Source organism: Rosa chinensis, chromosome 3 (genome assembly GCF_002994745.2).
Source record: "Rosa chinensis cultivar Old Blush chromosome 3, RchiOBHm-V2, whole genome shotgun sequence".
NCBI lineage: Eukaryota > Viridiplantae > Streptophyta > Magnoliopsida > Rosales > Rosaceae > Rosa > Rosa chinensis.
The window spans coordinates 47,900,867-47,925,504 of NC_037090.1; the positions used below are offsets into that span (position 1 = coordinate 47,900,867).

Here is a 24,638-nt window from a genome sequence, read left to right on the forward strand (position 1 = left end):
TCTTGTCATTTCAATAATGCTGGCAAATGATATAAAAATAAAATGAATTTGAGAATTAAATTTGTGTACCGTTGTGCTTGTTGACTTGCCTGCCGGAATGGTGGCTAGAGATCATCTTTATCAGATGTCGCGTTATAATAAACCCCAAAATACATTATTGGGCTGTTGCCTCAAAAGCTAGCCTTCCGGATATTAGATAGAGACTAGCTACGTGACTGCCTCTCACGGATAATTTCTTAATACATACTCCTTACTCAATACACCTACCATTTAATTTCTCATTTTAATATTTTACTAAATACACAACCCAAATTACCTAAAATATCCCTAACCTAACAAATCATGAAATACACCTATATTATTTAACAACATTAAGGCTACTATTTAATTTGATTAGTATAACTGACCATATTAATTACTTATCTTATTGAGAAATCCATAAGGATTCATTATTGTTCCCTTCAAATAGACGCTTAGAAATAGGTTTTGTATTATTTGAGTTCTCATCCACCAAACACCATATTGATCAAGTATAAAATTTTTAGTCGAACATTCAACGAAAACTGTATCAGTAGTTTCTCCACAATGACCGAACTACGAAATTGTCATTGGATGGTCAAACAAATTAACAATTACAAAGTTTTATACCTGTGATGTTTTATATTAGATAATAAATTGACTAATCATAACTTTTAGAAAAAAAAAAAAAACTAAAAGTGGGAGTAAAGTGATTTGTTTTAAAAACATTTAATGCCATTGATTTTGAAATTCTAAATTATATGGTTTCTCACCCCATTTAATTACAATTTATTTAAGGAAAATTTAAATTATATGGTTTCTAACTTTATTCTTGTTTTAACTTTATTCTTATTTTAAATGAGGATGCATGTATAGAAATTTATTGTGTTTATAATTATAGAATATATGATTATTATTATTATTTTTCTTTTAATATATAGATGTCTATTTTGGTAATTTAATCTATCTATAAAATCTGATTTGAAATATAAAATAATAGGGATGTGTATTAAGTAGTTTGAGGTGTGTATTTAAAATTTCCCCGGATAATATTGTAAGGTTGATAAAAAATAGATTGAGTAAAAAGAATATTGTTATTTTTTTTCTTTATGGATTTTTACGGGCTTAATTGATTAATTATGTTATTATGAGCTTTAAAATTTGGTAAACCCCTTTGATACTAAAAGAAAGGTTAGAAAGCCTCCATTTGTAGTAGTAGAGATGAGAACAATTATAAAGGATTCTACGAATCTATAAATACGTTTATTTCATTAATTCAGAAAAAAAAAACACAGAGAAAAAGAAATAATAAAATAAAACAGATAGATAGGCAGATAGCACATGGGCGTGATTTGTTGATTTGTTCTAGAAATGTTGCCGTGGGCGGCTTCTAGACATGTAAACGACTTTGTACGTTGTTGTTGATAAGGCCGCTAAAGCTTATATTTGATAATTTGATTACCCAAATAATACTCTTCTTATATTTATTAATTTGATTGGAAAATCCATATAATACTCTTCTTAAATTATCCAGCTCATTCTGACCAGTTGAGTACCTTAATATCAGCTGTTTTGAGTATTGGTAATTTTAGACACTTCGATCGGATAATAAATGCAAATGTATTGATAATTTCAGACACTTCGATCGGATAATAAATACAATTATAAACTAGGCTATTCAAATGTCAGAAACGAGGGCGTAGCTACACATGGTTTGCGGTTGACTATATAAATTATGAACTCTGCCATCCAAATGTCACAAATGAGGGCATAGTTACACATGGTCTGTGATGGGCTATAGCACACCTCAGATTTTGAAAAAACTTTAATTTATAGCTTAATTTTAGTTTAAAAAATTAAATATTAAAAAGTAGTCCACCTCAAATTTCTAAACTTGAGCATCTCCAAAAGTAATACCTATCTTCATAACTAAAAGTAGCTAAAACTAAACTAAAAAAGTAACTAGTTATATTTGAGTTCTGCTCCAACGGAATCCCTAAATTCTTAGTTAAATTTAAGTTTTAGTTAAATTTTCTCTTCTATCTAGCTAGATATTTTAGTTAAACTTAAATATAGCTTTTGTTTAGCTAGTCTGTTGCACATCAAGCTTAGCACTAGTTTGAAATTGATGTGACTTAAAAAAAAAAAATTATTGCGGCTGTATAATGAGAATAATCAGCTTTGAATAAAAACAGGTTCGTGTTTGGTAAATAATACTTTTAAAGTGTTGTCAGTACATAAAACACTTCAAAGCGTGTTTTATTTGAAAGCAGTTTCTAAAAGCAACTTTTGCGTTGCTTCTAAAATCGGTTGCCAGTGACCTATAATTTTCAATTAAATATGCTTTTTATTTAGGATTTTTGTCCATTTACCCCATTTTTAGAGATTTTTTTTTCTCACTTACTTACCCCATTAAGGTTTTTTAATTCTCTCTTACCCAAAACACTAAGGAGGTATTCCCTAATACTCCATTAAGATTTTTTTTTTTTAATTTTTTTATTTTTTTAATACCATTTTACTCTCACTCCTTTGTTACTTAGAGAGAGAGAGAGAGAGAGAAATCATAGGAGACTTCGCCAAAGCCCGGCCACCGGCCGCAGGAATCCGGTCACCCGCAGCCGCCCACCCGACACTGAAAACTTCACTGGAAAGGTTTATTGCCCCCAATAGACATCTATTGCCTCCCAATAGAGGGGCAATACCTCTATTGCCCCCAATAAACATCTATCAGCCATGTATTGCCCCCCAATAGACGTCTATTGTCCCCCAATAGAACTTTCGATTGCCAGAATATGAACTAATCTTCATAAATTTAGACAAATAAAACTTTGTTTAAAGAAAAAAAACGAAGATATTATATCAATTTAAAAATGTCTATTGCCTCCCAATACACATCTATTGTCCCCCAATAGACCTATAACTGACTTCTATTGCCCTAATAGAACTTTTTTTTCATTTTTTTTTTCTTTCCTTCCAGGCTTTCTGCCCCCATTTTACCCCACAAAAAAAAATTGAAAGAGAGAAATTGCTTTGGGCACCCAGAGAAAAGCCCCCAATCATCTTTCTCCTTTGCCACAATCTGGGTCAAGCACTGGAGATCAAGCACTGGAGGATACGCAACGTTGATGATGTAGCTCGATTCGAGGCGGCGCCGTTTCGAGACTGAGTTTGACCGATGATGTAGCTCGATTTTAGCCAGAGTTAGACTCGCTGGTGGCTGCAAGGTCTGACGTTGAAGTTGATTTTTGTCTGGAGGGTCCGGTGGTGTGAAAGCAGCAAAGCTGGATGCAGGAGGCGCTTAGACCGGCCAGAGATCTGGGATCGTGTTCTAAAGGTCCCGCGAGGTCTGGGCGCTGTGAAGGTCCGGCGATGGTGGGCTGCGTTCTCTGATGGCCATGGCATAGAGAGAGAGAGAGGGAGGAGAAAGAGTGACGTCATTGTAATTCTTTAATTAGGTTGAGGGCAAAATGGTCATTTGGTGTGAAATTGTGTATATGGGAACAAAAATCTATTGCTAGGGTAAGTGGGAAAAGTTTGGCTAATTTTGGTGCTTTTGGACAATGACCCTTTTATTTATTTACCAAACATAGTAAAATCTAAAATGTTGATTTTATTATTATTATGTTTTTTTAAAGCAAAGCAATCTTAAACGGGCCTTAGCCAAAAATTAATTAAATTTTAATTTTTAAAAAAAAAATAAGTATTCCTGTTGGAGATGCCCTAGTCCGTGTTATTAAAATATTTTAACTAGTCCACCCCATTTAAAAATCCTAACTTAGTTATTCTAAAATTTAATTTCCACTTAATCGAAGGCATACACTTCACTTACTAATCGTTACAATTTGTCAAGAGTTTGCTTGCGTTATTTTATGTTGTTGTGGTTCTTTGGCTCGTTGCTTATTTGCATGTATTTAATTTTTTTTAGTGTGCTTGTATTTATTTTCTTTAGATTTGGATATTTGTTTATATAAAAGGAATATTTGTTAAAAGAAAAGGATAAGCATGATCATTCAAATTTTGAATAGTACAGTGCCTCATACTGATCATTCAAACTCTAAATACAAATTCATCAACTTAAATTTCAAATGAAGTATTGAAAATTGCTGGTTGAGTGAGTGAAACTTAATCTACACTGATTTATTTTGTTCACTTCAATAAATTCACATTAATTATGAATAAAATATAGTCATGATTTTCTACACTATCGGTGGGTAGACCCCATGTGACCAACAAAACAATGAGTTTAAGAACCCATTTTGAAACTAATGCATCAATTGCAAAGGTTGAAGTAGTTTTGAATCAACTCCATATACCATTATGGGCGGCTTTTATATTCTTTTTCATACCCGATTTACTTGGCAAATATAGAAGTGTGTAGGAAGTAGGAACTCTTCGATATGTAGAACTCTTCCACTGCAAGGAATCATCTCCGATCTGTTAGTGGTTACAGAAGTGTGTGCCCTGTCCTTTGGAGTACATGAGTTTTCTTTTCTTTTGTTTTTTTCTCTTTGTTGTCTCCCGGTCAAAGTAAAAAAACACTCGCAAGCTGATTATATATCAGTCCAATTCATGAATCAAGAAACAAACAAGGGAAAAGTCTGCGTCATATTTCTTCAAATTCGTCCATCAATAATTAAAAAAAGCCCATAAAATTCTATAAATTCCATCCCTGTCTTTCGAAATCTCAACTTCACTACTCTCTCTCTCTCTCTCTCTGAGTCTCTCTGCCTCTGACGACTCTCTGCTTTGAAAAGTGCAGAGATTGATTGTTAATTGCCTACTGGTATTAGAGCTCTGTAAGTCGCGTTCAGAGCAACCATCATTCTAGTTTTAGACTTTAGTTCAAGTGTTCAACTACTTCTTCTGTTGCATATATTCATTATTGGTTTTTGAATTCAATGATGGTTGCTTCTTCATATATTTACCTCAAAAGTGGCTTTGTAACTATTGATATATGTAATTTGTGACAGGAAATAGCTATGATGCATGTCTCCTTGACGAGGGGGCTTCTTCTGTTATGCTTGTGTATAGCAGCGGCGACGATAAGAACAGCAGAAGCAGCAGGTGGAGGAGGATACATGAAATATAAGGACCCCAAACAGCCCTTGAATACTAGAATCAATGACCTACTGAGCCGGATGACTTTGGAGGAAAAGATTGGCCAGATGACACAGATAGACCGCAGTGTTGCTTCAGCTGAGGTCATGAACAAGTACTACATTGGTAATTAACTAGGCATATATCATTCTGTTGTTTTACCTGTCAAACTCACTGCATCCAATAACATGTCCATTATTTTGTGTTGTGTACAACTTCTTTATTCAATTTGGGGTGCATGGCTTGGCCTGCAGGGAGTGTCTTGAGCGGCGGTGGGAGTGTGCCATCAAAACAAGCTTCTGCAGAGACTTGGGTTACAATGGTGAATGATTTTCAAAAGGGTTCTCTATCAACTCGCCTAGGTATTCCAATGATTTATGGTATTGATGCTGTTCATGGCCACAATAATGTCTACAAGGCAACAATCTTTCCCCACAATGTTGGCCTTGGAGCTACCAGGCAAGTACTAGTGCTATATCCAATCCATAATCTATATATTACTTACTTAATAGCGTAAATCTGCTAGCCAGTTCTCATTGATTCCTCATGAATATGGATATTGAATCGATCGGTGGTGGATCAACTACAGGGACCCTGAGCTTGTTAAGAAGATTGGAGCTGCAACTGCACTTGAAGTTAGAGCCACAGGCATTCCATATGTCTTTGCACCTTGCATAGCGGTAATAATTGTTACTACAACATTCATAATGCAGTGTGAAATTAGTTGAAATCCATGCTCATTGTATATATAATTCATTAAAAAATTCGATCTGTGCGCGTGTGCAGGTTTGTAGAGATCCAAGATGGGGTCGTTGTTACGAAAGCTATAGTGAAGATCATAAGGTTGTTCAAGCAATGACTCAGATCATACCTGGATTACAAGGAGATATACCACCTAACTCTAGAAAGGGTGTTCCCTTTATAGCAGCTGGAAAGTAAGAAACAAATTATTGTACTTGTTTGCTTGTACGTGTTACCTAACATTCTTTAGTTTCACAAGCTCAGACATAGTAAAAAGTAGCCTACATTTAAGTTTCACCCTTAATCCAATGAGGTAATTCTTCATAATTATAATTAGAGAGTTTTGTTGTATAGTATTTGTGACCCTCGATCGGCCTTATCCATTGATTTTCTCCATCTGATTTGAGAGATTGAGGTTTGCGTACATATTCTTCTGCTTGATTGATCAGTGTTTGAAACCAACCTCGACTCATTGATTTCAATTGTGGTTGGTCGGTCCACTTGAGCTATTGAGAATAATTAAGAAAGGTCGTATATTGCTTGCTAGACCTATGATCATTTGACATGGACTTATTCTGTTTTACATTCACCTTTTGATTATATAAAAAAGCGATCTTAGCTATATCTAGATGATTGAGATATATATATATATATATATATATATATATATATATATATATATATATATTTTGGATAAAGATGATTGATACGTTTGCCATAGTGTGATAGTTATAGTTTGGATTTATTTATATGGTTGAGGAATTATGCAGTATTCCACAAGCTTCTTTGCAGGAACTTCCGCACTCTGATTGTGACTAAAAAAAAAAAATTTCCATAATCCACAAGCTTCTTTGCAGTATTTCACTGTTTAGTAATTACAATTAAACATGGCTGACAAAGAAAAATATTTACAGTTTTAAAATATTGACCTTAATTATTGTTGTGTTGTAGTAAAAAGGTTGCAGCCTGTGCAAAGCATTATGTGGGCGATGGTGGAACAACCAAAGGCATCAATGAGAATAACACTGTGATAAACAGGCATGGGTTGCTCAGCATTCACATGCCAGCCTACTATAACTCGATTATTGAAGGTGTTGCAACCATTATGGTATCTTACTCCAGCTGGAATGGAGTCAAGATGCATGCTAACCGTGATCTGGTCACTGGCTTTCTTAAGAATACTCTCCGTTTCAGGGTAATTCTAAGCGATTTATAATTCCAGCACCGTCCCCTTTCATCCATTAATTTCACATTGTATAGACTATAGAGTACGATACCAATGTCACATTGCATTGTTTTCCAGGGTTTTGTCATCTCAGATTGGGAGGGTATTGACAGAATCACCTCACCACCTCATGCCAACTACTCATACTCGATTACAGCAGGGATCAATGCTGGCATTGACATGGTAATAATTATTGTCCATCTCCATCTGCTAATTAATTGGTTAAATTTCCTTCTATCTTTACTTGGTAAAAATAAATTAGCTAGCTTGATTATCGATGTTATCTGGCTGTCTTCTAACACGTCCTTCTGTTTTAACTGCTGGTCACCTACAGATCATGGTTCCATACAACTATACAGAATTCATTGATGGTCTAACTTTCCAGGCAAAAACTAAAATCATTCCCATGAGCAGAATTGATGATGCAGTGAGGAGAATTTTGCGGGTTAAGTTTATAATGGGGCTATTTGAGAATCCGTTGGCTGATCTCAGCCTCGTCAACCAGCTTGGCAGTCAGGTAAAGTACTTGACAGTTGACACTACCACTCTACAAGAAATGGGGAGCATTCTTAAACTAATTGAATGACATTTCGGATAATAAATTTAACAGGAACACAGAGACTTGGCTCGGGAAGCTGTGAGGCGATCGTTAGTTCTTCTAAAGAATGGTGAATCTGCAGACAAGCCATTGCTACCCCTTCCCAAGAAGACATCAAAAATACTTGTAGCTGGAAGTCATGCAGACAATCTTGGTTATCAGTGTGGTGGTTGGACCATTGAGTGGCAGGGATTGAGTGGCAACAATCTCACACATGGTAGTTAATTAATTAAATTAATCATAGCCCCTTCTCTTCCCCGTAAAATCAAAATATGTCCATATTATTTATAACCTATATATTTTGTTCAACATGCCCGCAGGTACCACAATCCTAACCGGTATAAAGAACACAGTTGATCCAGAAACCGAAGTGGTGTATAAGGAGAATCCTGATGCGGAGTATGTTAAGTCAAATGATTTCTCCTATGCCATCGTTGTCGTAGGAGAACCACCATATGCGGAGACATTTGGTGACAGTTTAAATTTGACTCTCCCTGATGCGGGCCTTAAAACCATTACAAATGTTTGTGGTGCTGTGAAGTGTGTTGTCATCGTCATCTCCGGTCGTCCTGTTGTGATCCAACCATATGTTCCCCTGCTAGATGCTCTGGTTGCGGCGTGGCTTCCAGGAAGTGAAGGCCAAGGAGTTGCTGATGTTTTGTTTGGTGACTATGGTTTCACCGGCAAGCTTTCTCGCACTTGGTTTAAAACTGTTGATCAGCTGCCTATGAATGTTGGGGATCCACATTATGACCCTCTCTTCCCCTTTGGATTTGGCCTCACAACAACACCCAGCAAAGCCAACTAGGAAATCGTTTTGCTACTCTTCAATGATTTTATGGATATATGTGAGCTAATGTAATTGACTTAGAATCCCTTTTTTTATCAGCATAAATCAAGCGAATAACCTTAAGCAAAAGGCAATATTTGAGTTTATGAAAATTTAACCTTAAAGGATTTATCCTTGGAATTAATAAGGTCTTTCCAAGGAACAACATTATTGATACCAAGGTAACGGCAAATGGAAGTTTTATGTAGGATTCGAAGACGAAAATACTTCTCACGTGCTAACTAAGCTAACAGAGAAATTAGATTAAAAGTCCAAAAACAAACGGTAGGGGGTAAATTGGCAACAATTGAAAAAGTGGGGGTGTAAATAATCAAAATTAAAATGTTAGGGGGTAAATAAAAAATCATTGGATAAAACTATTAACTGCATAACTGTGTCTTTTGTTATGATAAAGTGGAAAACGGGAGGCATCTTTTCAGGGACTGTAAAAATGTCCACATCATGTGCCACTCAAAATGAACGCTACCACACATCCACCCTCTTCCTTGAGCGAGTAGGTAAGATTGTTGGTGTGTGAGTTGCCTGTCCATGACGTTGAAATGGTCTTAACACTACTCTGGGCAATTTGGACGGTGAGGAATGAAATAGTTTGGAATAATGGTTGCTTTAATCCTCTATATATGTCTTAGTGGGCTTCTAGATGGCTTGAAGAGTATAGGAGTGCCAGTGTGTCACAACGGGCTGTGAGTGATTCCACAAGTAGATGCTGTAATACCAAATTACAAATCAAGCCCACACTTATTCATGTTGAACAATAACTTTTGAAGATCAAACATACCATTGATGTCCATGGTTGATGCCATTGAAGCAGCTGCAAGAACAAGGTTGAAGATGAGGAAGTAGTCTTCTGCTATTCACCAACTGAAGACTCTGAATGGGCAAAACACAATGCTCTAGAAATCCTCCCATAAAGGTTTTCCTTAGGGATAAAGTATTGTACATTGAAATTCTAATGCATCACTGTTTTAGGACTTTCTTGTAGTCCAAATAATGGATTCCTAATCCAATGCTAAATACACTATCACAATGGATATCTAGGTAGATTCTTTTTCAAATCCATGTTGTACTCGATTTGACATTTAATGATTTCCTATTTACTCTAGGATAACTTGTGATTAGTCCAAAATTAGTCTAACAATCTCCCACTTGGGCTATCACTGATTATCAAGGATAATCATAACTGAACAACACCAAAACGTGTACAACCAACTGAAGCGTGCTCCAGAATAAGGAAAGTTTCAAAATCCATTCAGCATGGTCAAAACACAGTCACTTATTTAGAGCAAGGAAAAGCATACATTTTAACAAAATGTAGCATTTCTTGACCACTAGCACAAGCTCCTGCATTCCACATATGCTACTGAAAATAAAACGATGCAGTATATAAACAATGTGCATTACCAGAAGATCATATACCAAAATGGTCCAAGTGAATGTTTCAAAAATGAAACTCAAGCATAGCTGAAAACACTGATGGCCTTAATGCTTGCACTTTAAACTGAATGAACATGTTCACTAAATTACAAGACCATCTGATATCAAGGACAATCAAGAACACAAAATAAAATCATGCAAAATTTAATAAAGCTGCAGCCAGTGTTCTAAAACTCAGTCGCTCAGCCCGCTTAGGCACTGGGCGGCAGGTGACCGCGAGAGTAACGCCAACTAGGTGAGGTAGGCGTCATGGGTTTTGGCCGGCCGATTAGTTGGCTTGGGTAATTAATCGGCCTAATCGTCTGGGCGGAGTAGGCGGATTTGGGCTTTTTTTTTGTTTTTTCGAGGAACTTTCTCGTCACGGAGGCTTTCTCGGAGGAGGAGACGGGGTGCGGCGGATCGTTGTTCTGGATGTCTTTGAAGGAGGAGACGAGAACTGCAAGGTTTGCGATGATGCTTTGTGAATTTAAACCACTGATTTGCTCAACACCCACCACATTTGAGGGGGATTTCACACCGTGATTTCCAGAAACCTCGATTTAGCAAAGTCGGAACTTGGTGAATTGGGTAACACAGAAATGAAGAAACACGAATTGGATTTTTATTTTGGTTTCGGGGTGTTTGAAATTTCAAAGAGAGGACTGAAAGATTGAAACTTTATGATGAGGGAAAGAATATGGATTGGGTTTGCTTTATTTGTGACATGGGTTTTTAGGTTGCTTAAGGCGAAGATGTTGGGGATTGAAAATCAACAGGGGGCACTGCAAAAGGTTTGAGCTTTAAACTGAGAGAATGAGATGGCTAAGGTAGAGGCGGTGTGTTGTAGTGTTGGTTTTTGCTTTTTTTGGCTTAATAGGGTTTAAAGGAAGATGGTGGCTCTGATTAGCATTGGGCTAATTAGGATTTAAGGTCTAATTATAGATGAGACGTCCAGTTTAAATAGATGGAGGGGTTAATGTAGCCTAATTTTACATGTTTTTAATTAATTGTTGGACTTTAAACATTTTTATTTACATAATTAATTAATTATATGTCATAAAATTAATTTAAAAATTGAAAAATTAAAAACCACCTAGTCCCTGGGTCACTGCCTGAGTAGTGCCTAGCGTTTTTTCAAACCTTGGCTGCAGCAATTTAATCTGAATGAAATACCTCAAATTTTTTTTATTGATTATCCAAAATTCAATAATACATTAAAATTGTGACAATAAATTGAAAATTACAAGAACTTAGAAAACACAAAACTTAAAAAAATTTTGCTCCCACTGAACTTAAGATTCTAAAATAGGCAAAACCCCAATGTTTTCTATATGTTTCTTAAAAGCAGCAACTGACAATGTCTTGGTGAATGGATCTACAAGCTGAGAGTCTGTGCTTATGCTTAAAACTGAAATTTCACCATGCTTGACTCTCTCTCTCTCTCTCTCTCTCTCTCTCTCTCACACACACACACACACACACACACTATAATACTTAAGATCAATGTGCTTTGAGTTGTTTGATCTTTTACTGTTTTTATTGAAAAACACAGCTGCCTCATTATCACAGAAAATCACAAGTGCATCTGAAACAATGTGACTCAAGATTTTAGTTTGCATCAAAAAATTTGAAATCCAAAGTCCTTCACGCTCACCCTCATATATTGCAATAAATTCTGCCTGCATTGTGGATGTTGTCACTGTTTGGCTCCAAAACCAGTCTGGTTGCAAACAGTCTATTTTGAGCGTGCATAGGTGTGTCAGCACCGTGGGGTGCAATCGTCGGGGAGTCCCTTGACCTGACTTCTTCTCGAGTGTTATGGACGAGGAGAGCACCAACCTCGTCACAAGGTTCTTTTCTATGTCTTCAGGAAAAGGATTTCTTGCCTTACAGATAAAGGCTTTAGTTGTGATCTTTCGCATTCACCGAATCGACACTTAATGTTGTAGACTAAGCAGAGCAATCACTGGGAAGTTGGGAGAAAGCACAAGGTTTGCTAAAGCGTGACTTTAGCTTCGCTGGGTTGCGAGGGCGTTACCCTTACTTCACTGGTTTGCAACTAGATTGCAGGTAGGTTTGCTCCGGAGAGGCTTTGATAATCATTGAGATTGATTGATTGAAGAGTTGTCATTGTTGTATCGCTTAAGCCTCTATATATAGGCTACTCATAGATTTTCCTTCCAAATAGGAATGAAATATAGTATTTTAGGCCATAGTTATTGGCCTTGAATCAAATCAAAACTGTTAATAGTTTTGATATTATCGTAAGCAATAAGTAATAATTATCCTCTGTACGTAGCTAGAATATAGGCAAGGATTAATTGCGTCTTGGAATGCTGGACGTAATCTGGTAGGATATGCATGTCTTAATTGCATATATATCTTCGCGAGGACTCCGTAGCATAGTGGCATGGCATGCAATCAGAAAGCCTTGTTTATTGCAATTAAGCATGATTGCATGCTTCTTGAATTGTACCATGTCCATGAATCCTTATTTGCATGGGAGACTTGATTGCTTGCATGACATGGCTCTTGGCCATGATCCCTTCCTTATTTGGTCCACCATAGGACTTAATTGCATGAGAATATATGATTCGCATGGCTCACGTCCCTGCTCCTTCTTGCACCATACTTGGTAATCAAACAAATAGATCACCATTAATTATCAAATATTTGATAATTAATAGGAAATAAGTGAATATCCAGATTTGCTTCAAAATTGTTTGGCCTCCAAGCAGGCTTTATTTAGCCTCTAAATAATATATTTCGAACTTGTCGAAAATATATAGTTTGGGCCACCGATACTGGCCTGGTCTTCTTCAAGTCCCCCATGTCGGGAAAAAATGTTAATTTTGGGTTCAAACAATCACTAAAGTATGTTTCCTGGTTTTCCATGTAATAGCTCGACCTGCAAGCATAAACACATATCCACAAGTTGATTTCTTGGAATCAGGATAATTTCTTGCAAAGTCAGGGTCTATGTACCCAACAAGCTTCAAGTTTTCCTCTTGTCTATACACAAGCATGTTGTTCTTGGTCCTCTGCAAGTACTTGAGTACTTTCTTTCCAGCTATTCCAACTAAGTCCAGAAAGGACATAGTAATAGGAAGAGGGAAAAACACAAGGAAAGACAGACAGTCGTCTTCCCCATTCATCACTCCACCATTGGAGGACATTGAAGCCCGTCGCTCCTCAATACTAGAGTCAAGGATGGTGGTGGCTGATTAGCCCATCGTAGTGGACCCACCGTCCGAATGGCAAGTGAGGCTGCAGATTGGCCAGCATGATTCGCTTCACGGGAAACCCAGTCCCAACAACAATCTTTAAAGAAAGAACATCTCCGTGGGTTTTTATCAATGACCGAATAAGTCTCCAACACCTCTTTCTTCGTGGCTTCTTTATCTATGAGATGAGATCTTTTGAGTCTAATTCGAAAATCACATTTTTTAGACTCACAGTGATTGCAAGATTAACACCAGTCAACAAAGCATTTGCCTCAGCAATTGTCACCGAGCTACAGTTAACAGGAATGGTTGAACCCCCCAATAGAGACCCAGACACATCCTGGATTATGACTCCTAGGCCAGTAGAATTGGGGGCCAACCAAGCAGTGTCGGAGTTCACCTTCACATAATTCGGAGGTGGAGGAGTCCAACCTGGAGGAGAGATCACGCTCGGAGCTGTATCTGGAGCAAGCTGAGGTGTTCTCAAGGCTACCAGATACTCCATGACCAGATTCGTGATGGAGCTGAAGGTGTACGAAGGGTGAAGAGGCTCATGCTGATAGATAAAAGCACATCTTTTCTTCCAAATATTCCAACAGACGAAGCTAGTTAAGGTCAGTATCCATTTCTTTTCACTTTTACTGGTGATAGTATTTCTGATAGATAGTAACCACTGGTCAAAGGTAGAAATTTGTTGCTTATTGATCTTGAGGCCTAAAGGGGACCCAAACCAGATTAGCTCTACCTAGGGATAGAGAAGTAAGATATGCTCAATAGTTTCTTCAGTAGTCCTACATATAGGACATGTATTCTGGGCCAATTTCTTCTATGCAAATTGTACATGGAAATTATCTGAACTTCCATGATCGTAGTCATCAGGGGGAGGTGCAGACATTAGGGGGAGATGTCTACATGTTCGTCTCGAATCGTGAAGGGTGTGTTGTGCTCTTTTTCCCTTTCGACAGAGGTTATTTTTGTCCTACTGAGTTTTTGTTACTCGGCAAGGTTTTTAAAGAGGTAATGAGAGAAGCACCGCGTTTGGCAACACAAGGGGGAGTGTTCAAGGAAAACCTAATTTGTGTTTAACCCAAACTCTAGGTTACTTGACCTAGTGGTAATAGGATTTAATTAGAAGGATCTAGAATCCTAATCAATGTAGAATTACTTTCCTTGTATGATTGAGATTTTATGCATTGTAATCCTCTATATAAAGAGGCCCCTATTATCAATGAGAATACACAGCAAATTCCTCTCAATTTCTGATTCCCTAAAACAAATCCCTAGTTCACACTTCTCACACCCTCAGCCCTCTTATCTTCATCGTCCTTCTTGGCTTCTACCGGCCCTCACTCCTCTGTTCTGTTCGCGAGTCATGGTGGGTCGAGCCCTGAATTCCTACCACCTTGGACAGCCCATGCGAGTCGATGAGCATGTCACTCGACCCCAATTTACTGGACAGAGATCCCAGAGTTAGCCGCAGTGTTATGGGCTTCGAGCCAAGCAAATTACGATTCGGTTTCGATATCCTGGATTATAGGTTTGTTTTTTGTAAGCAAGTTTGGAGATTTGATTTTGTGGTTGGATTTGAGAATTGGGAATTTTTTGGTGCTTCATTGATTTTTGTTGCAGGACCATATAGAGGAAGATGAGAAATCTATTGTTATGCGAAGCTGAGGTATGCACCAAAACTTGATATTTGTGATTTACGCTTCATGAATGGACATTGAGGTAGGAGGAAGAGGATAATAACTATGAAGTAGACCTTCAAGTTGCTATGTATAGATAGTGACTTTGATGAAGATATGAGTTTTCTTCTACCCGTGCTTAGACTAATTACATTATTTTTGAGTTTTCTAGCATTTCTGGGGATATATCATATATGTGAGTTCAATACCTCTATCGATTTGTTCGGTGCAATTGATCGATTGGGAACTAAGCTGTGATTATTTTGAGTTCACGGCGACATATCTTTGTATATTCTTTGATTAGGAGCAAAACAATTCATTTTGAATTTTAGATATCTTTTGTGCTTACCCAATTTTAGATCTTTGTACATTCTTTTATTAGGAGCAAAACAATTCATTTTGAATTTTATGTTTCTTTTGTGTCTCCCAGTTTCAGATCTTTTATGTATTTTACAAGCTTGATAGTTGATACCTGAAGTCACCAACTAATATGTATATGTATTTTACAAGCTTGATAGTTGATACCTGAAGTCACCAACTAATATGTATAAGAAATTTTGCTGATTCTGGGGTTTTACTAATTTTGAATCATTTGGACACCTTACAGTGCTATTGTTCAAGCAGAATTAAGATCCAAGGATACAGTGCTATTGTGAATTCTGATAAGGATTACAAGCTACGATGAATTACACCTTGGCTTGGACCTGACAGACTTTTGGTAGAATATGTAAATGTTGCTTTGGTGTATGAATACTGCCATGATGAATAGAAACTTGATGCCATTTAAATAGAATTCTTGATTTGTATTGAATGGATCCATTAGGCTAACTGCGTATAGGATTTGGGGTGTTCTTTACACGTACTATTCTGATCTAATATTTTTCCATCTAGGATTCAAGCTCATTTGTGAAGAACATTCTTCTTCTAGACTCTAAAGGGAAGAATCTTACTCTGATAATTGGCCAACAATTGCTGCTAAGCTAGCTTGAACAATCCTGTGTTCACTAAGACTCTAAAGACAAATGCATGGATAGAAGGTATGCAACAATGGTATCATTTATAAAAAGTCATGTTAAATCACCAGAATTTCAGTCTTCATAATTTACTATTTTATCTTATGCAGTAGAGGTTACGATGTGCGAGTGCAACGTAGTTATATATACGTTTGTTCAAGACCTTCACTTCTTTGTGACCGGAGGTGATGATGAAAATGAACTCATTTAGCCACTGTACTTCAGGGATTCTTTGATGAGTTGCCCTTCTCTTGAGGTAGAGTTAGTCATAACTCTTGCCTCTAGATCTTTTTTACTTTCATTATTTAGTTTTGGACCTTTTGCTATATATTCATATCTGTCCTATTTGCAGGAACAACGTCGACAAAAGGGAGGCATTAGATAACTTGGATATATACTTTATGCTTTGATGAGATCGTTGATGGAGGGTATTTTAATTTTCTTTTCATTGTTTTTGTGTTTGAACAAGATGTAGTACTGGGAAAGATGCAAACCATGTTATTATCTTTTTTATGTTTGATGAATTCCTGATATCTAAGCTACAAAATTATTATGACCAAAACTTACAAATCAATATAGATGTGTCCTGCTCTACCTGTTTATGTATGTGGAGTGCAGTTTTCTTCTAAAGCTAAGTTCTTTGTCTGACATTTCCATTTGCCTTATTCTGCAGGCCAGATAAAGGAGGCAGTTCTAAGTTAAGAGTAAAAGTTTAGTTGATATTAACCCTGCTTATCTTAATTGTCATCTTCCTTAATATTTGAAATGAATTTTATTAGAGAAAAATAAAGTTGAAAAGGAAAAGATAAAGTGAATTTCGATTATTACATACTAATCATCATCTTTCATACACAGAAAGTGTTTTAGATCGCGATATTGTTTAGGTTCAGCCTTATAAACAAGTGTAGGTTGTGAAAAACCTAAACAGTTGTATTCATGTGTGATAGGATAGTTGTACATCAATTTGGTGGCATTAGATCTATGAAGTTGCCTCTTTGTTTTATTTCAGCAACTTGGATTGAAGCTATAGGTTAATCATTTGCAGTTTATAAGTATGTGACCTATTTTCAATAATATTTTTAATAGTATTTAAAAAAAAAAAAATTTGTCAGGTTAATTAGATGCCTTCATGGATTCTTTGAACTTTTTTCTTTTTATGAAGACTTACAAATTGATATCGCACATTTTCTACACTGTGTTGATATCTAGCAAAGTGAAATTGTTTTCTTTTCTTGCTTACCTTAATTTTGAAGTTGATGACTTTACGATTAATTTTAGGATTTCATTGTTGTTTTGGAGTCTATTTTGTTTGCTGTGCATTTCAATTTCAATTTTTTATTGATAGTACCATTAAGAAGTGGTGAATGAAATTAGCAGGGCTTTTTTTCTTTGTGCAAGAGTTTATTGTACCAGCAAGAAAACTGTACCAAATATTTGCTCAAAGGGTAAATGCGAAAGATCTGGTAAAACATAAAATGCTTGATCCTGACCCCAAGAAGCGGCTGACAGCTCAAGAAGTACTTGCTAATTAGAGTAATCTGATATGTTATACAATGGCAAAGATATATTGTTGCAAATGTTTATTACTTTCCATTATAACTTCCACTCAATTCTTTTCATGCAGATCATCCTTGGACACAAAATGCCAAGAAGGCCCCAAATGCTCCACTTGGTGAGACAAAGGCTGAAACAATTTTTTGTAATGAACAAACTGAAAAAAGAAAAAAGAAAAAAAAAAGAGCTCTTGGGGTAAGTATTTTTTATTATCCTTTTCAATATTATTGATGTCCCCCATAATTATGGAAGTAATTTATGTTGTGTCACTTGTATATTGTGTGGAAGTTGGCATTTCTTTTTATATGCTTCAAAATCTGTCACTTGATGTTTAAACTTTTTGAGTATCTTATATGCAGGTCATAGCCGAGCATTTGTCAGTTGAGGAAGTAGCTGGCATAAGGGAGGCATTTCAACTTATGGATACTGACAACAAAGGCAAGGTATCCCTCGATCAGCTTTGAAATGGAATACAAAAACTTGGCAAGCAAGCCTTATATGTATTCTTGTTTATTTTGAAATTGCTATGAAGGATGGATATTGACAATTGTATATTTTGGATTTGTGAAGTGATTATTTCATGATGGAGTTCATGGCTTATTGGATTGGATCAGTTTAATATAGATAATTGGTTTCAGAGTATGTTTCATTTTGTTGTGTTGGAATATAGAAACTTACGTATTTTGAGTGCGCATGAAAAATTGGATAATGTCTACGTATTGAAAATATTTTGATTTATTAGTGAATGGTTTTTAATGATCTAGCAATATGGTCACTAAAACCATGCAAGTGAATGGTTTTTAATGACCAGATTTTGCAATTTAGTGACCGTTGATAACACCTTTAGTGATGAACATGTAGGTCACTAATGCCATTATTATTTGTGACCATAAAATTGTGGTCACTAAAGACCTTTTGAATTAGTGACCAACAATTGTAAGTTGGTCACTAAATAGAATTAGTGACGGGCTATAGTGACCACCCAAATTTGGTTACTAATCATATTCAGTGACCAAATTTGCTAGTTTCAGTGACCAATGCAGTGGTCATTAATACCCAGTTTTGTTGTAGTGACTTCAACAAAACCATGAAGTTCACACATTAGTAAAGCCATTTGAGGCGAGGTGTTTCGGGTGAAGTAGATGTTAGAGTTTTCCTTGTTTATCTGTTGTCCCGAGGTACAACAGTACTAAAAAAAGATCTTGTTTATTGCCAATAGTTCAAAAGAGTAGCTTTCAGAAAAAATAGGGCATCGTCTGCAAAGAAGAGATGGGATAAGATTGGGCAGCTGCGGCTCAATTCGATCCCCATTAAAGAGCCCCCATTAACTGCTTTATCAAGTGTAGGGATAGAACTTCATTGACAATACAGAAGAGGTAGGGGGAAAGAGGGTCTCCCTGCCTAACGCGTCTACTAGGAAGAAAAAACTTGCCGGGATTTCCATTTAGGACTATTGAGAAGTATACAGTTGAGACACATGCCATAATGAGGTTCACCCAACTTCTCTTGAACCCAAATCTTATAGGAGCAGCTTGTAAGAGATCCCATTCCACCCTATTGTAAGCTTTATTCATATCCAATTTCAGCCCCAACTCATTGTTATCACCTTACCTTTTTAACTTGAGATAGTGATAAGACTCATGTGCTAGGAAAATATTATCTTGTATCTGCCTCTTAGGTACAAATGCATTCTGGTTTTGAGTAATCAAATGGGGGAGAATCAGCTTCAAACGGTTAGCTAGGAGCTTTGACAGGTTCTTATAGGAATTATTACAAAGGCTAATGGGGCGAAAATGTGTAGTTCGCTCAGGACACTTTGGGATTAGTGCAATATGGGTACGATTGAGTTCATGTAAACAAACACAACCATTGCTGTAATCCTTAGAAGTCTCCCATATCACGTCCTTTACAATGCTCCAGTACTTATGGTAAAAGAGGCCGGGAAAACCATCCAGCCTCGGAGCCTTTAAAGCACCTAATTGAAAAGCTGTTCTTTAACATCTTCAAGTGAGAAGAGGGTAGTGAGATCCCTATTCATCTCGGGAATGACCAATGGAGTGACACTAGAGAGAGTATCCCCCCAAGTCAAAAGTTTTCTGAATTGAGACTCGAATTCCAATCTGATGAAATTCTCCCCAATCACCCATGCATCATCATCATTCTATAGCTTCAGTATTCTATTCCTTTGTCTCCTATGGAGAGTGGAAAGATGGAAAAATCTAGAGTTAGAGTTGTCGGAATTCAGCCACTTTACGCTAGATCACTAATGCCAATGTTTTCCTTCCCGAAGCCGGAGAGACCCCAATTTGTTAGAGAGATCCTGTTACTGTTCACTGCTATCAAAAGGGTTGTGTAGTTGGAGTTCCTCTAACTCATCAATACATTTTTTTATTTCCACCTTGTTGCTCTGAGGGAACTTGTTTTTACTCTAGCTGCGTAGATGAGTTTTGCACTTAGTAAGATTTGTTGTCCAGGTTGTGACATTAGAAAGAGAAGGGCTTGCCAACCAACATTCCTCAATAATAGGTCCCGTCTTGGCCTCATCCACCCAAGAGGCTTCAAATTTGAAACCAGCCTTGTGTCTCTGTAAAATAGGATTAGTATTGAAAAGGATAGGGTTGTGGTCCGATCAAACTCTCGTAAGATGGGTGAGGTTTGTCTTAGGCCAGCCCAATAGCCAATTCTCATCCACTAGACAGCGGCCAAGTCTTTCCTATAAAACAACAATACAACAATGGCACCCTCCTTTCGAGCCCATGTAAAACATCGACCCTTATATCCAATATCTAGGAGGGAGTTTGTGTCCATGAAAGAACTTAAAATAATGTCTGTGGTTTGGGTTCCATGGAGCTTTACCCTCCCTCTCGAAAGGACTCAGGAGTTCATTAAGATCCCCTATGACCAGCCACGGTATATCATCTCTACTGCCCCTTGTTATTCCAAGTGCTCCAAAAAACCTCCTTTGCCGTATAATAGGGAGGGCCATACATCCAAGTAATCTAACCTTGGAAGAGGAACTTTGAAAAATTATTAGTCTGTCAATGAAATGTGTTGAGTAATCGATTATGTAGTGACCCGAGAGGGGGGTCCCACAGCGCCGCCACTCCGAGCCAATGAGGAATCGACATGTCACGAATGGCATCTCGATAGCTCATCAACCCGAAACCACAAGGCCTTTTGAGTTTAGGTTGTTGGTTTACAAAACACCTCCTTGGACAAATCATTCTAGCAACCAAACAGCATATTTTCAAAAGCGGAACTCAAAGTGGGCTAAAGGATTTGGGCTTACAATGGGAGCCCAATTTGGAAAATAACAAATCACTAAGTAAAAACAAGTATGAGAGACGCGCTCCAGGGTTATGGGTCTCTCGAAATTTGTAAATAAGGGAGTAGAAAACAAATAATTAAATAGAAAGTAAATAAATAGGTTACTTCAAAATCCGATAAGAGACCAAAACTCTCGTCTAATAAAACTAAAGAAGAATGTGCCAAGTCGGGCCATATGCCTCCCTCCTCTGTACGCTCCCCGACCACATACTCGAAACCTGCACACTATTGTAGGGGTGAGCTTTCGTCCTCGCATGCCCAATAGGGGCCGACCCAACCAAGCTAGGTATGAAAAATAATATACTTGAAAATATATACTACATAATATTGTGAACGTTTATCGAAAATACTTTAAAAATAGGCAATCACAAACGTTTATTCTCTTTTATAAAACATATGCAGCATGCTTCACACAACTTGGAACTCCGAGATACTTACCTGCCAGCTAAACTAAAAAAAATCGGTGACCGACCTGGTTCGTCATCCTTCGAGAACCAGCCAACTACTCTGTAGTCCTTGTGACTACAAGTAGTGAAAGTGTCCATTTCCTGGCCCTGAGTCTCCTATGACTGGTTCACTGTCTGTACTCACCCTTCCTCGACAAACATAGGAGCACGGCCCCCTCCGGAGGTTCACAGTTATCGACACCGTGGGATCCCTAGGAATCTACGCGTCTAGGTCCCATTCACTTTCATGTCACAAGTACATACATGCACTGGGTACAGTATCTCAACATGCAAGTCTAGCCTCGGTTTTCGCAATCAACAATTATCAGTTATGAAAACACAGGTATCCCGAGGCATAGACTAATGAACAACCAAAAACGTACTTGCAGGCAACATATTATTATGCTAGAGCATTCCACATATATCAAAAAGCCTCTAACAAGGAAGGGACAGCTCACCCTACCTGGATATGGAGTGCTCGCCCAAACTTAGTTTTGTCTCTGACATTGGATACTTCATCCAATTCCATGTGCACACGCTCCAGTCCTTTGAAATAAATTCAAACTAATGAGTAACCTCACATTATCATAGCGTATTAACCGAACAACCAAAACTTTGATTTAATTTGTTTGAAGTCTAACGAATTCCTCTTTAATAGATAAAACCTACTATCCATTCCCAAATAATTCAAATGATATGGCTTTTGAACCATTTGGGATATGGTGATTTTAATTAGCACCTTGACCTTCATTTCTTTACCCTTTTTACTTTAAGAAAACAAATGGCAATTTCCATTCTCGACCATTCTACTAAATAAATTTCTTTCAATTTTTGGAACATGGGAAAATTAACAAGGCTATGATCCAAAATTAAATATTAGGTCAACTCGTTAGACCTTTCTATTTTCATGCTATACCTTAGCTTCCATAATTTCCCATTTAATCATCAGAGTATTTACTAAACGAACTTCTTATTAAGTTCAGCCCAATAATCATTAGCCAATATAACTTCATTTCGGATACCAATTTCTTATGAACTTGAGCAATTTACATTTTCGTTAACAATAACCATCCCACTTCTTTTCTTACAACCGTGGTATCCAAAATGATAGTTATAGTATTTTACATTTCAACGTTGATAACGATTTTTTTGCTAATTCAAAAGGCCAATTTCCTCTTGATTAAACTGACTTCATCCTTTTCCTCAATCATGCAAGGATTCCAAGATAATTCAAACAAAAGGTACCACTTTTGTTTCTGATATTTCACAGAACCAAAATTTCACCCAGTACACACAACATACGGCAAAAACAGATCCAAACACCTAGTCCCTTACCATTCTTCTTCTCCAAAATTAACTCCTCTGCTACGATAGCCTTCGACACGAAACTCGATTTCTTTAGAGCCTTCAAAATTACAATAACATCACCCCAACACTACCTCAGCAACCACATAAAGCCAAAGATTGTACAATTGGTGAGATAAGATAATAGTCCAGAATCAAGGCCTCACCGCTTCTCCTTCAACGGTGATTCAATCAAAGCCTCACCTTGGGGCTCTCCTCTTTAAACCCAAATGCAGATTCTCCAAAGCTCACACAATCCAATTTAAACAATAGAAATTAGGGTTTTTAGTCTAAATCGGAATAGAGGCTTCAACCCAGTCTAGGATGACGTAAATTACCTAACAGAGACGATCTGAAGGCTCAGTGACTGTGAGCGGAGGAGCTACGGTGATCCACGCGCCAGCGGCGGCGCGTGCATCGCGTATGGCGGATTGGGTCGGAATCGGAGGTCAGAGTTTTGGGGTTTCGAAAGATAGTGCAGCTCTGACTTTGTTTATAGAGGTGTTGAAGCTCGATTTTGGCCGGAGGTTGGAGATTAGGGAAAGGCAGTGGCTGTACTTCGACATCGGTAGTATTCTGGCATCAGACGGTGCAAAGGCTTCGGGCTTTGGGTGAGTGGCCTGGTCCCGATCTATTGGTGATGGCGGTGAGTGTAAAAAGTGATCAGAAGTAGCCTTTTCGGCTAGGTGGTCGCATGTAGTGGCTGGAGGAGGTGAATATCTAAGGTAAACTCGGGTTATGGTCGGGTTTGGGTGCTGCCTCTACTGGTGGACGCGGTGTGGTGAGATGGTGGCCGGAGAGGGTGTTCTCCGGTGGTTGCAGAAGGAAGAAGAAGAGAGAGGGAGCAAGAGGTCAGGGTTGATGCATGGCTTCGATCTCTCTTGGGTTTGGGTCGGATTTAGGTGATGCATCAATTGGTGGTAGCGGTGATGTGAGGCGGTGGCCGGAGATGGAGTCTCTGGTGGTAGCAGAGGGAAGAAGAAGATAAAGAGAGAGATCGGGGAGAGAGAGAACGCGGCCGAGGGGGAGAGGAAGGAGAGAATTAGGGTTTTGGGTGCTTAAGTTTCTATTTATACTTGTGTGTGTAAAATGTCGAATTTACCCTTCTGAGGAGTTACGCAATTCTCCTAGTGGATTACTTTCGGGTTTTGGACCCGTAACTTTTCTTTATTCATTTTTTCGTCGACAACACCCCTTTTAAATTCTCGACTTCGCCTTAAGTCCAAAACTCAATTTGCTTAAAGATCCAATTCATCTCTTTGTAAAATAACTCCGACAATCCTTTATCTCAGTAACACTTGGTGATCTTTTAAGCCCAAAAGGAAGACTTTGGCCAAAACTCAGATTATAAGGTCCAAATCATGATCTCGAGACCAAAATAATCTAGAAAGTCATTTCCTTCACTTAAATAACCTTGTGGAAAAATCTTATTTGCGAAAATTACCTTCGAAAATTAACCAAAATTTTCAGGGGCTCACACTCTACCCCTGTTAAAATAAATTTCGTCCTCGAAATTTGCCCAATGCATGAATGAGAGAGGTTACTTCTTTTCACCTCGAACTCGAGTGTGCACAAGACATAGTTTTACCTTCCTCTGATACTTTTTGAATCTTTACCTTTCACATGGTATATCTTACTCCACTTATGGGGACGAGCTTATCAAACTCGCTAACCATTTGTTTTTCGCAAATTGCAATTTTCCTCAAACACATTTTGTGTGCATACGCATACATTTAATTTCATTGTCTCATCCAACTCCTCTGAGCTCAACACCACAAGCAATGACATTATCATTTTAACATTTTTGAATAGTTCAAAGAGCCTTAAAACAGATCGGGGACTAACACTTAGTCACCCACATACTGTAAAGCAGTGGTAAATCCATTTGTCAACCTTGTTTCCATAACTAAATGACCAACACTTTAGTGTAAGAATTTTCAAGCGTTACTTGTAAACAATTCACGTGGAATGCCCCATCACGCATTATCTTACACAACACAATGACATTCGTAAAACTTTCACAATTCGTGCTTCCATTAATTTCATATCCCCATTCCGGAGCTATCTTTATCAATTCAGCAAGTGTTCCTATCATACATTCCA

At 37.6% G+C, this 24,638-nt stretch overlaps 2 protein-coding genes, 1 long non-coding RNA gene and 1 pseudogene across 4 annotated transcripts; 2 read left to right on the top strand and 2 right to left on the bottom strand.

The window, feature by feature from the left end:
• Nucleotides 1–4,573: 4,573 nt before the first annotated feature.
• LOC112193668 (beta-glucosidase BoGH3B) lies at nt 4,574–8,598 on the top strand. Its single transcript, XM_024333890.2, has 10 exons — nt 4,574–4,814; nt 4,989–5,241; nt 5,370–5,574; nt 5,705–5,795; nt 5,902–6,050; nt 6,808–7,051; nt 7,160–7,264; nt 7,416–7,598; nt 7,692–7,896; nt 8,000–8,598. Exons 2-10 carry the CDS (start codon nt 4,998–5,000, stop codon nt 8,485–8,487), a joined length of 1,914 nt encoding a protein of 637 aa, XP_024189658.1. The 5' UTR covers nt 4,574–4,814; nt 4,989–4,997; the 3' UTR covers nt 8,488–8,598.
• A 4,746-nt stretch (nt 8,599–13,344) lies between these two features.
• LOC112194668 lies at nt 13,345–13,671 on the bottom strand. Its single transcript, XM_024334886.1, has one exon. The coding sequence runs from the start codon at nt 13,669–13,671 to the stop codon at nt 13,345–13,347; it is 327 nt and encodes a 108-aa protein (XP_024190654.1).
• A 1,911-nt stretch (nt 13,672–15,582) lies between these two features.
• LOC112194669 lies at nt 15,583–18,060 on the top strand (annotated as a pseudogene).
• Nucleotides 18,061–20,740: 2,680 nt separating this feature from the next.
• LOC112193670 lies at nt 20,741–23,581 on the bottom strand. 2 transcript variants are annotated; one of them, XR_005807834.1, is made up of 5 exons: nt 22,874–23,581; nt 22,703–22,782; nt 22,527–22,596; nt 21,655–21,737; nt 20,741–20,970 (listed from the first exon to the last, which is right to left on the bottom strand). It is a non-coding gene; the product is annotated as an uncharacterized LOC112193670 (long non-coding RNA). The 2 variants fall into 2 exon arrangements; XR_002933955.2 differs by having other exon boundaries at nt 22,703–23,581.
• Nucleotides 23,582–24,638: the final 1,057 nt, after the last annotated feature.

Bases quoted from the DNA above. Each gene is read 5' to 3' on its own strand.
- LOC112193668 (XM_024333890.2), top strand. From the start codon at position 4,998: ATGATGCATGTCTCCTTGACGAGGGGGCTTCTTCTGTTATGCTTGTGT. The intron at 7,052-7,159 runs GTAATTCTAAGC...ATTGTTTTCCAG, and splicing joins AGAATACTCTCCGTTTCAGG to GGTTTTGTCATCTCAGATTG. The intron at 7,897-7,999 runs GTAGTTAATTAA...ACATGCCCGCAG, and splicing joins TGGCAACAATCTCACACATG to GTACCACAATCCTAACCGGT.
- LOC112194668 (XM_024334886.1), bottom strand. From the start codon at position 13,671: ATGGAGTATCTGGTAGCCTTGAGAACACCTCAGCTTGCTCCAGATACA.